The sequence below is a fragment of the Sminthopsis crassicaudata genome, chromosome 4 (assembly GCF_048593235.1).
Source record: "Sminthopsis crassicaudata isolate SCR6 chromosome 4, ASM4859323v1, whole genome shotgun sequence".
NCBI lineage: Eukaryota > Metazoa > Chordata > Mammalia > Dasyuromorphia > Dasyuridae > Sminthopsis > Sminthopsis crassicaudata.
In genome coordinates, this window is record NC_133620.1 from 130,773,969 (window position 1) to 130,790,548 (window position 16,580).

Consider the following 16,580-nt stretch of genomic DNA (forward strand, 5'->3'; position numbering starts at 1 on the left):
CTCATATTTTGTTTCCTCTTTGGTAAAATTGTGGAAATAATATCACCTTCTTCTCTATCTGGTGAGAGAATCAGAATACTATATGTAATATGCTCAACAAATCTTAAAGTGATATGCAAATATTATTTAATATTAAAATTATTAATATGTATTAGTATTAATGTTAAATATTATTATTATATTTATTAGGTGCCTAATATATAATTGAAGAAGGATTTTACTGGAGGCCACTTTGGACTTGTTAAATAAGATAGATTTTTATACTTTTTGTCTGAAAGATCTTAATTATTCCCATTTTTCAGAATTTTCTGCTTCCTTTTTGACAAGGGTTAGGACTTTCATACAGACATTGTTGATCTGAGGTCTGTGAAATGCTTTCGTTGTTATTGTTGTTATTTACATTTTGATTACTCATTATAATCGGTTTCCTTTTTAATCCCGTGTATCCTATTTCATGCATTTTAAAGCATTATTGTGAGAAAGAGTCTTTAGGATTTGCCAAATTTCCAAATGTCAAATGCCAAAACCATGTTACAAAAAGTTAATTCTCATCCCAGATGAGGAGCTGAGCTCAATAAGATCTTTTACCTTTCTTTACATAGGCCTTTGCTGTGGATGAACAAGCTGCAGAGAGGGCAAGATGGGAGGAGGCTTCCAAAGAAACAATCAAGAAAACAACCAAACCTTGTCCCCGTTGCCATATACCAGTGGAAAAAAATGGTGAGTCTGTGTTGCAATTTAAAAATAGTCAGGATTTAATAAAGCCATCAGCACCAAAAAATTATAATAGTAAACTGAGTCCTAGATCTCAGCATCCAGGCCTCCTCTGGTGATTTTTTTATGGAATTTCCATCTAGTAATTTCTATTTCAGTTACCATATGTAACCTAGCAACAATTATATAACTTGCTAGTTATCTTACACATGGATATATTTTGAAAAGATGTTTTTTTGTCACTGAGGCTTTTCAATTATTAACCTTTGAGAGACTACTTCATGAATAGGAATCATACATTCAGACTGGAAGAAACCTTTGAGATCATTAAATCCAACGATCTTCCATTGTACAAATAAGGCCCAGAGAGATATCCGTGTATAGTATCCTACTGACATAGCATGTTAACAATCATATTCCCATTAATGTTTAAAAAGAGATATGCAGTAAAAAGATGGCTAGAGTTGAAGGCAGAAGTCCTATTTGTATTTCCTAGTTCTACTTGCTGTCTGTGTAACCACAGGTAAGATTGTTGAAAGGGAAAACACCCCAACAATATTAGGGTTCCCACCCAGGTTGGCGTCATGGGTATAAAAAAATAATTTGCAAACTCAATTTGTTTTTGAGTTAAGGGGCAAAGATTTATTACGCTGCTGTTAGCAGGATTCATTCCAAAGTAATTTAGCAAAGAGCCAGAAGCAAGAAGATAATTTTATAGGAAAAAGAAACAAAGATCAGGTTCAAGTAACTGATATACTAATTTTGTGAATAGAGGTACAGTTGTACCTCATCCATTGATGAATTCTATGATTTCCTAAAGACTATTGAATAGAGATGGAGCAGCTCCCAACACTGAGTTCTATGGCTTACAACATTGTTTGTGGCACTCTCAAGGCTGGGTGGCCTTAGGAATTCTCAGAAATTGCTACATTCTCCCTAGGAGATACACTCATCAAGACGCCTTAGACTGTCTTACTTAACCACTGCTTCTTCTTTCAAGGGAATTAGACTAGACAATTTCTTAAGGCACTTCCCAGCTGTAAGCTGGTCCCATGTACTAAAAGATGGTCAGCTAAATTAAAATCATCACAAAAGCCATGAGAGCTCTAATCCCACATTCAACTCTATGAAGCCCAATTCTTGGCCCCTTACAGTAATAGAAACTGAGTTCTCTTCCTATTCTCTGAAACCAAATGGCTTTCATGCTTTGTCATCTAGAGTAGCAGGTATAAGACACCACGTAAATTCACCCATATTTTATCTAGTATAATTAAGATTCAGTGAAGGGTCATGTAAGGGGTAATGTAATATAATAATCACAAAATGTAAGGTTCAAATTTTATCTCTCCCGTTTACAAGTTTAGTTATTTTTTCTCATTCTCTTCATCTGTAAAATGTTAGTGGGGGGATGGGGGAAGGAGGATAAAGGGCAAGTTAGACGTGGTACCCTCAAAGATCCCTTCCAGCTCTAAATCACTGATCCAGTGGTAATACTATATATTTTAATATATGGGAATATGAATACGGATCATCAGTACTGGTGATCCTTTGTATATCAGCTAATAAAGAGTCTCCCATGTTTTCTGCTCCTTACTTTTATATCTATCACATATTTGTACAGAAATTTTTAGAATTACTATTAAATTTTTTTAAAGACACCTAGACAGGCTGGAAGCTCACGGGTCACTCAGTAATAGTTTAGAAGTACAACCAGCTTAGCTCAGCACAAGAAATGATGTATGACTTGGGCCATTTTATTCCTTCTTAGGCAATCTGGTGGTTCCCTACTCCTCTGGGCTATGAATGCTAAACTTTTTCAATGCAAATATCAGCAAAGCCTAGTTTAGTTTAGAATTTCTGAGCTCAAAAGATCCACCACCTTCAGCTTTCTTGGCAATTGAGATTACATACACCCATCCAAAACCTCATTACTCTTTATATTGAAATTCAACCATTTCAAATAACTTAAATGAGTTTAAAGAGGTACCCCAAAGAAGAAAGTATTGTATAGAAGTTAGTTTACTTAAAAATCAAAGAGTATATAGACAATCATATTTTTTTGAATGTGGGGAAGATTTATTTTACACTATTGCAAGAATGGGTATCAAGATTAGTAGACACACTTTTGAAACTCCAAAGCAGTATTTATTTCCAAAGCAGACCTGAACACAAATCTCTCCTCTGATTCCCCATTAATTGGATGTTACAGAAGTTACAAGACCTGAATCTCCACCCCTCATTACATAACCAGTCGCTGCCTCCAGGAGCTTCCATTCTAAAAGGAGAAACGATGGAAAACTTGGGGAAAAGAATTTATGTCTTTGTGGATTTCAGGTTTCATTTCTCCAATTTAACTTTCCTAACTGTGAAAATCAAATAAATGCCCATTCATTTCTCCCAATTTCCCCTCCTTTTTTTTCTTTTTTTAATAATTTGATTTCTTCATCCTTTTCTAACCCTTCACATTTGGTTAATACTTTTTACATCCCCCTTCATAAAAATCTATTAACCTCAATATTTCCTAACATAACCTAGATAGTATGCATAATTACTAAATGTAATAATAACTAACAATTATATAGCACTTAACATCTCTTCCTAAATTTAATTCTGGCCTCACATACTTCCTAACTGTGTGACATTGAACAAGTCCCTTAACCCTGCTTGCCTCAGTTTCCTTATCTATAAAATGAGCTGGAGAAGGAAATAGAAAATAACTTCATTATCTTTGCCAAGAAAATCCCAAAATGGGATTTATGGAGAGTTAGATGCAGTTGAAAATCATGAGTTAGACATGCCAGGTGCTATAGTAAGTATTTTCCAAATATTAACTCATTTGATTCTCAAAGCAACCCTGGAAAGTAGGTGCTATTATTATCCCCATTTTATAACTGAGAAAACTGAAGCAAAATCAGATAGCTAATAAGTGTCTGAGGTTGAATTTGAACTTGGGTCCAGTGCTTTATCTACTACATCATCTACCTGCCCTAGTTTATATTATACATAAAATCCTTTGACTGTTACTATCGTTCAGTCATTTCAGTCATGTCCAACTCTTTACTAACCCATTTGGGGTTTTCTTGGCAAGAATACTGGAGTGACTAGTCATTTCCCTCTCCAGCTCATTTTACAGATGAGGAAACTGAGACAAACCTGGTTAAGTGACTTGCCCAGGATCATATAGCTAGTAGGTATCTGAAGTCAGATTTGAACTCATGAAAATGAGTCCTTCTGATTTCTAACTACTGCACCACCTCATCCTAAATTCCGTTAGATTATAGCAAGATACACACTACCTTTTGTCATTGTTCTAGATCTATGATTTCATTGGTGTAGGGAATTTCCAGTGTAGAAACTCTCTCCACCAATACAAATGGGTCATCAGTAAGCAATGGTCTTAGAGAATGTGTCAGGGATAGCACTTGAACCCAGGTCTCCATAATGCCAAGAAAGGCTCTCAGTTCACTATAGCACACTGAGTCTCACTCCAGTCAATAAATGATAGAAATTCAATAGAATTGGGTGTGGGTGACTAGGTGGCACAGTGGGTAGAGTGCTGAGCCATAGTCTAGAAGAGTCATCTTGCTAGGTTCAAATTTGACCTCAGATACCTACTAGCTGAGTGCTCCCCAGATGGGGTCATGAAACTACTGAAAAAAAATTCAACAAAACAAAGAATTGGGTCTCACCGCAGACTCCCAGTGGCAAAGATATAACAGCATGGAAACAATTACTGGTATAATTTGGCCAGAAAGCAAGGGAGAAAGAAAGGAGAGGAAAGAGCAAAAAGAAGAGAGAGGGGGGAAGAGAATGAATTAACAGGATAATAGGTAGAGTTAAATAATCCCATTTACTTACACATGATCCTTGCAGATATAGGGCTTTGGGCTGAAAGATCCAGCAAATTCTCCCAGAAGCAGATTCATGCTGGAGCCATTCAGATAATTGCCTCAATATTCCAATTTGCTAATGAAGATTTGGATTTCCTGCTTCAGAAATAGATACTGTCTATATTTGGGAATTTTGAGGGGAAAAGTCTAAATTGTAAAGCATTTGGTTTATTTTTGAAAAGCCAGCTCAGGAAATGCCAATCTCATGTGCAAAGGGAAAGGGCATTATAGCTCATACTCTTGCATATAGTCGAGATTACTCTTTTCCAAGTCTTACCAAACTCTACAACACTGAAGAAATATTGAACGATTAAGCACAAGGGCATAGCTAACAGAGATGGAGATTCAGCATCGGAATCCAGAAGGCTTCTGCCCACACAATTCTCTCAGAACGAGATGCAGTTCTGGAAAAGGGATTTTCCTCTCTGGGAATTCTTCATATCAGTGAAATAACAGGTCTGGTCTGCATTTAAAATACACAAACACACAGAAGGAACAGCATAAGTGTACTAAGGGAGAAATATAATATATTCAGATATTTGATTTCAACAATTTGGATGCTCGTGCATTTCACAGTCCATTCATATCTACCCAACCTGTCTATCTCTTCTCTATTTCCTGCCATAATTTTGCCACAGGTTATTTGCCTGGTCTGCTTTTGTAATTAACCAAAAATTGTGAAATATAATATAATTCATCAGAAAAAATCCCCTGGGCCTAATATAATAATCAAGCTCATCATTTGATGCCATGGAAATTAACAAATAAGAATAGTTGATTATCAAAAACCTTACATTGAGCTTTATCCTTTTGATCAACTGCATATTTTTCAATGTAAAAGAAAGACATTCTGGGAAAAATTTATTTTGATCTTTGTCACTGGTGAGTCAGTCTCCTTTTAGCAATAACTATTTGCCCTCCTGTGTTAACAGGCACATACTTGTTCTTTGATATCATTTACTCCAGAATAATCATGTCCTTTCCCTCTCTACTCTGCAGGAGGATGCATGCACATGAAATGCCCTCAGCCTCAATGCAAGTTTGAGTGGTGCTGGAACTGTAGCCTAGAATGGAACCGGACCTGCATGGGAGACCACTGGTTTGACGTATAGCTCAGCAACAAAAAAGCAGGGACAAGCTTTACTGACTACCCTCATGTAACTGGCACCCTCATTTGGCCCACTGACTTCTTGTCATTCTCATATTCTTCCTTTTCAAATGAACAAAAAGAATGTTATATTCATTACTTTTTCTAAAATTCTGAGACAAATTATGGTAGAAAATCATTTTTAGATCCTTTTTAAACACTCTTTTAGAGTCTCCTGAATTGGAACATGGCTAAATTTAAGACAATTAAATATTTGTTTACAAACCCTTGTGATGCACAGATACAAGAGGGTAAATCCCAAGTGGAATTTATGGATTAACTGTGGATTACTTGTTTCCTATGAATTTAAGACATTACCATAGGAAATTAGCTCTTTCAGGTTTTATTTTGTATACTTGACTTATAGTTTTTAAAATATTAATGTTAAAATGAGTCACTGGAATAATTTGAAGAGGTTTTTTGTGGTTCTTTGTCAATGGGTCTGTTTTAAATTAAGTGGTTAATTTTTTTTTTTTTAAAGTGTGGTCACAGCTTCAATACTAACACCTCCATTTAAATTTTCACAATACCATAGACAGAAGTCAAAATTTATTGGGGAAAAATTTTACTTGCTTTCAAGAATAAAACCAATTAATAATCTTAAATTGCATTTGTGAGATTGTAGCTAGCCATAATTTGCCATGTCAAGTGAATGGGAAATTGAAAGGGCTCATTTGAATTTTGAAATGTTTAAACTAAGGGAATTAATTGAAACCTAATATGTTCCTATAGAGTTTTATTAATTTCCATCTTTAAAATTTTTTTCTTGAGTTTTTTTAAGAGTATCAAAAACTTTTTTAAAAAACAGGCATTTCTGATTTGGGAACTTTTCTAATAGTTTGGATCCATTGTGAAGTTTAAGAAACTGTTATAGAAACATGATAGAAATTAATTAGTAGTGATATTCAATGTTAATTACAAAAAACAAAACAAAAAAAACAGCTTATTAAACCAGAATATTTATAAATATCTGTATTTCTGGTTCTACATATAATTTCTATTGGAAAAATTTGTAATAGAAGGAAATAATGTGTTCCTAGTATGTAAGCTTAGGACCTCTCCTAATACCCTATTAGTTTGGAGAACTGTTGTTAAATGGGCACAGCTCACGCATCCAGTGATATTGATATTTTTCAGGGAAATTTGTTTTAAAGATGTGGTACCCTAAAAAGCAAGTCAGCACATTTAAAATATGATCTGATGACATTGGTGGGTAATAGATGCTTTGAAGCCCTTTTGGTACAGCAGTAATAGTCAAGAAATGTATAAAGATATGTTTGTTAATGCTTATTGATATCTACTAAATTCATAATAAAAAGGGAAAAAATTAAAATAATAGTTTTTAAGAAAGCAATAGTTTTAGTAATAGTTATAGTTTTACTTTTTTAAAGTAATAATTTTCAAGTAAGAAAGAATAATTCTTTCAACATGGTTCTCAAGTGAAAAAGTATTACTCTCCTGAATAGCTACTGTCTTTAGATGAGTCATTTGATTTTATTCTCTGGGGGAACATTAAAGCAATTGGTGATATCATAAGTTTCATCAGCACATGAATCTATTAATGATATTTTTAGGGTTCCTAGTAACTCAAATCTATAGTATAGCCTTTGTTTTATTACTTTTTCTTTTTCTTTTTTTTTTGTTTTTTTTGTTTTAGTCTAATATGTTTTAATCCATTCACCTGTTAGAAGAAAAGTTAATCTCAGGTTAGACCCAGGGGCATCCTACCATCCTATTTCTGGTCCCTCCTTAATGTGTCATCCTCTTTTCCTATTTCCTTCTAACTCTTATCTTGGGTTGCCTTTTATCTCTGGGGATACTGCAGACAGTACACGACAAAGATAGTAACGTGTCACAGTATAAGATCAGAGATGCCTTGACCACCTCCTCTGGGCCTTGCCCTTACAGTAAAAACCACTTTATGACTTTGAGGCTACCAAACCTGCAATTCTGTGCTCTGGTCAGGAAGATGGGAAATTCTAATGAAATATCCCAAAGAGAAATGGGGATGTCAGCAAAGTAACTTCCTACAGGTCATGAGTCAGTAATCTCCCACTGGTAATTCAGAAATCCCCTCACTGTCATGAAGCCCAATTAAGACTTCCTGGGTAAGAATGGAAGTTAAGTGATAACCAACCTCCTACAACCAGCAGCCTTTGTCTGGTGACCACATATGAGTGCAGCTGTGGCAAGTTCAAAGGCAAGCTCATCTCATTCAGTCATTTGACTTAATGTAGTCTCTTCTGTTGTCTGGTGAGCTTTTTTTTCCTTGGCCACCTGCTTCCAAATGTGTGATTATTGGGTTTAGGAGATTTCAATAGAGATTGCTTACACAAGGTCCCATTACATCTGTTTTGTTTTATGATATAATATGATATTAGTATCTGCTTTTTTCTTGGTGATGGGTATTTTTTGTTTCAGAAAAGAAAAATTAATTTTAATCACTAAAAGTGTGTGTGGGGAACCCCACCAATGAATGTATTATGTAATTATTGTCACTTGCATCAAGAATAAACATAAAACATGTCTTGAGTTCTCAGCATATCACAAAGGACAAAATAAAAGTTCCTTACAAAAGTTTCTTTGTTTTCTAAACACCTAAATTTGTCCTTCATTGCACCAGCAAAAACAATCAACAGCATGCTTGTAACTTTGCTTGAAATTTTCAATAAATGGTGAAAATGTTGTTGTGGAAATGTGTTTTGTTTTATCTAATGAGTCAAGCTCACATCCTAGAAGAATTATTTGGTAAATCAGTGGCTATTTTTCAATGTGTTAAGGCCCAGAATAGCTCTGCTTGCTATACTGTGGTTTTGGAGAGTGCTGTCATAATACAAAAGAATAGATATAAAAAGCCAACATTTATTCAGAAACCTGGCTTGTGCTTTCTATCTTTGCTAATAAACTGGAACTGGTTTGAGAGAAAGATTGGTCTTTGGCAGTGTGTCTCTGCCCTTCAAAGTCATCTCCATGAAAGTCATAGATATTTGTGTTGTTATTATTCTCTTGGAAAGTATATTTACACTGCTGTTTTTTTTTAATAAGCCAAAAAAAAATGTTCATAATAACAGAATCTCAGTTTTAGAAAAGACTTCAAAACTCATGTAGACCAAAGGAACTTGAACAAGATGTCTTAGTTCCATTAGAAGGAAAAATGAGAGGGGCAGCTAGATAGCCCTGAAGTGAGAAGACCTGAATTCAAATGTGGACTAAGACACTTAACATTTACTAGCTATGAGATCCTGAGCAAGTCACTTAACCCCAATTGCCTCACCACAAAAGGAAGAAAAAGATGAAATTTAAGATGTTGATAAAGAACCCATTTGACTATTTGAAGATAAATGTGTACTTCCCCTATGTTTGAATGGAAAAATGTCTTCATGTATAAATAAATGTATATATGTATATACTCATGTATGTATATAAGTACATTGTGCAAATATAAGCATATTTATGTATATGCAAGGCTCAAAAGCCTTTGTGTCAGTTTAAGGTTTCATATCTTTATGAATGATATATATATATACATATATGTATGTATGTATATATATATTTCTATATATACATACAATCCAGATGTGTGAATATATATATTAATATATACATATGTATGTATATCTCCTGACATGAACTGGACAGATCTTCTGTATTCTAATTTATTTCTATATATGCTTCTGAATGGCATTCAAAGAAATGAATCATTTTTTCCCCAAGATTCTATATTAAATAAACACCCGCAATGATTGTGTATGGATGGGTGGATGGATTATATTAAATATGAAACTAATGCTTTGGAACCAACTTCCTCCTAGAAGCTTCATGGAAGAAAAGAGATTTTTAACAGTAATTTAAAAATTGAAATAAAGTTTCAGTAATATAGGAAGGAGAAGTCTGTCCAGTGACTGGAATGAGATGTTAAACAGTATGAATATAAATCAGTAGAATGATGTAGTTTTTATGCAGAAGAAAATATCAGGACATATGAGTAAATCTGACATAACTATTTCAAAGAAAATTGAAAATCACTAGACACGAAGCCAGAAGACCTAGATTTGAATCTCTTCTCTGCTACTTAGTGCTTAGGTGATCTTTGGTAATTATAGAAATAACAACAAATAGCTACAGGGAATAAAAAGGTTTTAAAATGTAGAGAGTTAGTCAAGAAAATCAAAATCAGGCTAAGGAACTTGGTATGCAGCCAAGAATAACTTACCCAGCGAGAATGAGCATCGTTTTCCAGGGAAGAAGATGGACATTTAACGAAATAAATGAATTCCATCTATTCTTGATGAAAAAATCAGACCTACAGAAAATGTTTGATCTTCAAATACAGAACTCAAGAGATTTCTAAAAAGGTAAAAAGAAATCTTGAGAACTATACATCTGCCAAAAAATATGTAAAGAAAATATGTACAATCTGTCTTAGAAACTAGAGGTGGAAAGGAAATTATATCATAAAAAAGTGTAAAGTGGTGGTACTACATCTCATGAAGAGGCAAAGATAACCTATTATATCTGAGAGAAAGAAAGTAGGGAGATGAACATAGTGTGAATCAATAGACATATTCGATTTATAGTGAAACTTCTTCCACTTCATTGAAAAGTGAGAGGGAAGGAGTAAGCTAAGGGGAAGGGAATACAGAAATTGTGAGGAAAAGGGGTAAAAATAGGGGGAGGAACTTTAAGGTGGGGGAGCGATACTAAAAAGAGAGGGCTGTGAAAAGCAAGTGATGTTCACAAGTTTAATACTGGGTAGGGGGGTAAGAGGGAAGGAAAGGGGAAAAGCATAAGCAGGGGTTAATAGGATGGCAAGCAATATAGAATTAGTCATTCTAACCATAAATGTGAATGGGGCAAACTGCCTCATAAAGAGGAAGCAGTTAGCAGATTGGATCATAAGTTAGAACCCTACTATATGTTGTTTACAGGAAACACACCTGAAACAGGGTGATACATTCAAACTAAAAGTAAAAGGGTGGAGCAGAATCTACTATGCTTCAGGCAAAGCCAAAAAAGCAGGAGTAGCCAACCTCATCTCAGATCAAGCAAAAACAAAAATTGATCTAATTAAAAGAGATAAGGAAGGGCATTATATCCTGCTAAAGGGTAGCATAGATAATGAAGCAGTATCAATATTAAAAATATACGCACTAAGTGGTGCAGCATCTAAATTCTTAAAAGAGAAATTAAGAGAGCTGCAAGAGGAAATAGATAGCAAAACTATAATAGCGGGAGATCTCAACCTTGCACTCTCAGAATTAGATAAATCAAACCACAAAATAAATAAGAAAGAAGTCAAAGAGGTAAATAGAATACTAGAAAAGTTTGAAAATCAAAATCACCTGAGATTAAGGTGAGACCCATACCATCCCCATTATCCTGTCTGCTACTGGAGTTATATTTTTTAATACTTTCAGTGGGTTTGCAAAAGATAAGCCTCTATCTTAATAATCTTATCCACCGACAGAAAGGATTTTATCCATCTGTGCAATAGATGGTACAAAAGGTGTTGTACCTTTATCAAGAAATCCCAAATGGAGTTGTGAAGAACTGGACAACAATCTGCATCAGATACTAGCTGTATGACTGAGCAAGTCACTTGGCCTTTGTTTGCCTCAATTTCTTCAATTGTAAAATGAATAATAGCACCTATCTCTTTATTTTGAGGATCCAATAACATCAAATGCTTGTAAAGCACTTAGAAACCTTAAAGTACAATGTAAATGCTAGCTATTAATATCATTATAAAAGAATAGGACCAGAATAGCTACTTGTAATAATAAATAGGATAAATAATAAATAATAAAACAGGATAGTAAAGCCTATTTCTATCTGAACCCAATCAAAAAAAACAAAAGAAAAACATAGCAATAAGGATACATTGTTTTTGATCCTCATAACTCTAGGTATTATAATTATTATTATTCCCATTTTACAGATGAAGAAACTAGGAACAATAGAGGTATTGACTTCTTTGGGGTCATATAACTAGGCAGTGTCCAGGGTGAAATTTCAATCCTTAAGAATTCCTGATTCTAGTTTCAGAACTACTACTTCCACATAAACTCTTAACTTAGACCTCATGGTACCATCTTTAAAAAATTTGGATTGCATAATCTGGAAATTACCCTTTGGATCTGAATTCTACATTATTCTATGATTTTAATGAAAATAGTCGATTAATAATTTGGCATATCATCCAAGTAATCCCAGCTTTGCAAAAAGTTTCATAACTGAAGTCCTACAAATGGAGGGAAATGTCATTTTATTATTAATTAAGGAAAATCCTTCTATTTCAAGACTTTAAATTTAAAAAAAATTTTTTTCATTTCTTCTCCTTCTAGTTGAAAACATCTCTTGATGATTCCATACACTTCTGTGACAGTTTAAACAATACATAGTACAACATTACAATGAACTTTATGATTTTTCTTAAACTGTTTCGAGTATTTCTAAAAATTATGCTAGAACATGTGGAGGTGGTATTGTACTTTTTTGTTTGGTATTGTACTTTTTAAAAGAAAGTGCTACAAATACATTTAAAGGCTGAAATCAGTTAGGGAGGGAGAAAAGGTTCAGAAACCTTACCCAATAATAATAAGTTAATGAGAAGTTGCATTTCTACTTTTGGTTCCCTGAATGAGAAGGACTGTTCAATATTGCCTCCTGTATCCCAGGAAGAGCTAGAAAGGAAATCTTTTGAAACCCAGTGCTTTAATTCTGATCCCTTTCTCCTGAGGAAAAAATGTGAACCAACAGCACGAGTATATTTTTAGTCAAATGCTTTAGAATACTCTCTAACGAAATGGTGTCCAGCTCAGTGGTTCAGTGGATAGAGCACTGGACTGGAAAGCAGGAAGACAGACCTTTATTCAGATCCAATTCCAGACACTTTCTAACTATATGACCTTTATTTTGTCTGCCTCAGTTTTTTTCAACTCTAAAATGGGCATGATAATAGCATCTGTGACCCAGGGTTGTGGTGAGGATGAAGTCAGAAAACATTTTTTTTTTATTAATTTATTATTATTTTTTTTGACAGTACATATACATAGGTAATCTTTTACAACATTATCCCTTGCACTCATTTCTGTTCCGAATTTACCCCTCCTTCCCTCTATCCCCTACCCTACATGGCAGGCATTCCCATACATATTAAATATGTTATAACATATCCTAGATACAATATATGTGTGCAGAACCGAATTTCTTGTTGCACAGGAAGAATTGGATTCCGAAGGTAAAAATAACCTGGGAAGAAAAACAAAAATGCAAACAGTTTACACTCATTTCCCAGTGTTCCTTCTCTGGGTGTAGCTGATTCTGTCCATCATTGATCAATTGGAACTGAATTAGGTCTTCTCTATGTTGAAGATATCCACTTCCATCAGAATACATCCTCATGCAGTATTGTTGTTGAAATGTATAATGATCTCCTGGTTCTGCTCATTTCACTCAGCATCAGTTCGTATAATCAGAAAACATTTGTAAAGTGCTTAGTGTAATACCTGCTATATACATATAGTTGGTGCTTAATAAATGTTTATTTCTTTCCTTCCTTATTTTTTATTTTCATTTATTTAATTTTTAATTTATGGAGTAAAACAAGCATTTCCATAACATAGTACAATAAAAAAACAAAATGATTGCTTTCCTTCCTTCCTTTTTTCCTTCCCTCCTTCCTTTCTTCTCATACCCTTTTTCTCTTTCCCTAATTCTTTCATTCCTTCCTTTATTCCTTCTTTCCTTCCTTTCTTCCTCAACCTGAAGCACCTAGCAAAGAGAATTTAAACAATGGACCCATCTTCACAGTGTTATATCTTGCTTTTGTTTAAAAAGAACCCTGGAAAACAGTACTTTGACTTTAACAGTGTGCATGGAAAGAACAATAACAAAATTTTTAATTACAATAACCAAGATTGCCCTGAAAAAGACACCAATCTACAATCCTTCTTTGCAAAGGTAGGGGACTATGGATATGAAATATTATATTTATTGTCTGTCTCAGTTGGTGTGTTGGTTAGTTTTGCTGAATTGTTTTCATACTTGTATTTTGATTTTTTTTTTTTTTTAGCATTTATTTTAAAGAATGACTATTTTGTCAAGAGACAGTTGGGGAAGGAGAAGGAAATGATGATGATGATGATGATGATGATGGTAATGGTAATGATGACAGTCAAGATGATGAAGATGATAGAAGTTAGGATTTATATATTTCAAAGTTTTCATTATCTCATTTAGTCTTCCCAACAACTTTATAAGTGGTATTTTTCCTACATTTTTCAAATGAGAAACTGAGTCTGAAAATAGTTAAGGCAAATGCCTATAGTCGAACAGTTAGCCAGTGTCCAAGATAGGTCTTCCTAATTCCAGAAGACATCAATAAAAATTTAAAAAACGAAAACAAAAAAACAGAATGAACTCAACTTAAGAAGCTTTATGAACCTGACACTCATTCAAATGAAAAAGAAAGGACATGCCAAAATTAATGTATAGCTTGGATTATCATCCAATAACAATAACTGTGCATCAGTTAAATTAAATGACATCTATGAAAAGAAACAAAAATAAATCAAATCAATTAAATAAAAAAAAATTTAAGCCTTTTATTGGTACGCAGGGAGCTAAAAAAATCAGGAGAAGAGACCTTAGGATAAATTTGAGCCAGTAAGCAAACAAAGCTGTGACCCCCTAGGGGCATAATCAGAAAATGCAAAAGTCAGCTGGAAAGAGGAAAAATCTGAGAGAACTGTTCATCCTGTGCATCTCAACGTTTGGAGGATACCATTCAACCTGTTCTCTGTGTCTCAGTGAAAATGATCAATCTTTTCTTCTTCAATGTCATTGCCATCTGACCACTTAAAATTAACTGAACTCTCTGGGAAGCAGGGCCACGGGGTATTTATGGATGCTGTTTAACTTGTGGGGATTAAAAGTGCTCTCCATTAAAGATGTTGTCATGTTTGTCTTTGAAAAAGCATTTGAACAGATGCTTGTGTGAGTTAACACTGCAATCAGTCATTTTATTTTTAGAGAGATCACTCCCGAAAGCATCCCAGGGAGTGCTGCAGCCTTGATTGTCAATGAATACTGCTAAATGGAATGGTGCTTTGCAACAATAACAAATATATATATATTAAAGCAAAATAATTCAAAATAACATTTAGTCTTGCCTACTAGTGAGGCTGTGGTCTAAACTCCCTGGTAATCTGTTCTCATTCTCCTGAGTGAACTAGACAAACTCCTAAGGGACACTGCTCACCACTGTTGCTGCTTCCAGTAGGCTCAAGGCCCAGGAGAGATTTGCTCATTTAACTTGAATACTGAGTACACAGAGAGGAGTTAATTCTCCATGGGATAAGAACAGCCTATTATGTTGTTATTTAGAAAAGAAAAATTCACACTCCTTTTCCCATTAGTATACATCCTTGTATCTATATTGTGTCTACTATTTCACTCCCTACTTAATATTCTTCTGTTCCTTGAACTCCTAATTGCAAACTTTTTTTTTTTTTGGTCTTTTTTTAATCATTGGCAAAAATGAGTCTGGATGAAATGATATCAAATCAATTATGAAAACCTAAAAAATATCTTTGACAAAGAACAAAATAAAGTATATTACATAATTTTAGTATGTTCCAATACAGCATGTCCCAAAAGTCTCAGTGCAGTTTTAAGCTTTGCAATAAACATTTTAAGGCCAAGGTTGTGCAGGGTGAGGCAGGAGATTGTATGATGGTGGTGGTGGTTAGTATTTTAACTTTTTATAGCTTCCAGCTGCACTAAGACTTTTAGAATAGCCTGTATCTATATTGTGTAGGTGACCAAATTTTATGCAGGTTTAAAAACAAAAACAAAATGAAAATTTTTAAATATTCTTGTTCTAAGTTTAATCCCTTTTCATTCAGAAAAATTTTTTTTATAAATAACTCCCTCTATTGTTAAAAGGTTTGAAGTATAGTTGTGTTTGTTTGTTTGTTTTCATTAAACAAAGAAAAAGATCTTGTTGGTGATATTGTTTGTGGATAGTTTGTTTTGGGGACTTGTTTCTTTGTTTGTTTTTACAAAGATACTACAGTGGTTTGCCATTTCCTTCTCTAAGTCATTTTACAGATGAAGAAACTGAGGGAAACAGGATTAAGTGACTTGCCCAGGTTCAGCTAATAAGTACCTGAGGTCACATTTGAACTCAGGTTTTCCTCACTGCAGGCCCAGCCATCTATCTATTGTGCCAATTTTTGTTTGCCAAAAGACAATTATGCTTTGATAGATTGACTGGGTCATAAATTTCAACAACAGTAGTTTCATGTTTCTGTAATAAAATCTGCTTCCTATGTTTAACAAAACAAATTTGGTATCGAGTCCCTTCAACTTCCTAGACTTCGGTTTTCTTATCTGTAAAAGGAAAGAGTTGGGCTACATACCGGTGACATCATTTTTAGCTGGAGTTCTCCATCAGTCAAGGAGCCTAGGATGCTTTAACAACTTACCTGATCTCCTCAGTGTATATATATATATATATATCCAGGGCCCATGCTTGGAAGGGATACCTTAGTGCTTTAGTACCACCCCTGTCTTCTCTTCTGGTGATGGCATTGTGTTATTCAGTGATCCTGCTCCACAATGGATATCCTCCAAATCACTGCTTGCATTAAGTTGTTCTCACATTAAGATGTTCTCACAGTTTATTCCCTGTTCTTTGGGGGTGCATTTCAGCTGACTTTCTACCTTCTCCCCACAAGAGGAGTTATTTCTTTTTAAAGAGTAACCAAAAGAATGACCCCTTCTTTGTTTTTTTAAACTGTTAGCCCAGAGGTTAAACATCAGCT

At 34.3% G+C, this 16,580-nt stretch overlaps 1 protein-coding gene across 1 annotated transcript in view; it reads left to right on the top strand.

The window, feature by feature from the left end:
- PRKN (parkin RBR E3 ubiquitin protein ligase) overlaps nucleotides 1-8,447 on the top strand; it is a 1,861,641-nt gene extending 1,853,194 nt beyond the window's left edge. The window contains 2 exon segments of the mRNA XM_074309364.1: nucleotides 603-720; nucleotides 5,604-8,447. Coding sequence (XP_074165465.1) covers nucleotides 603-720; nucleotides 5,604-5,716 — 231 coding nt within the window. The 3' untranslated portion in view covers nucleotides 5,717-8,447.
- Nucleotides 8,448-16,580: the final 8,133 nt, after the last annotated feature.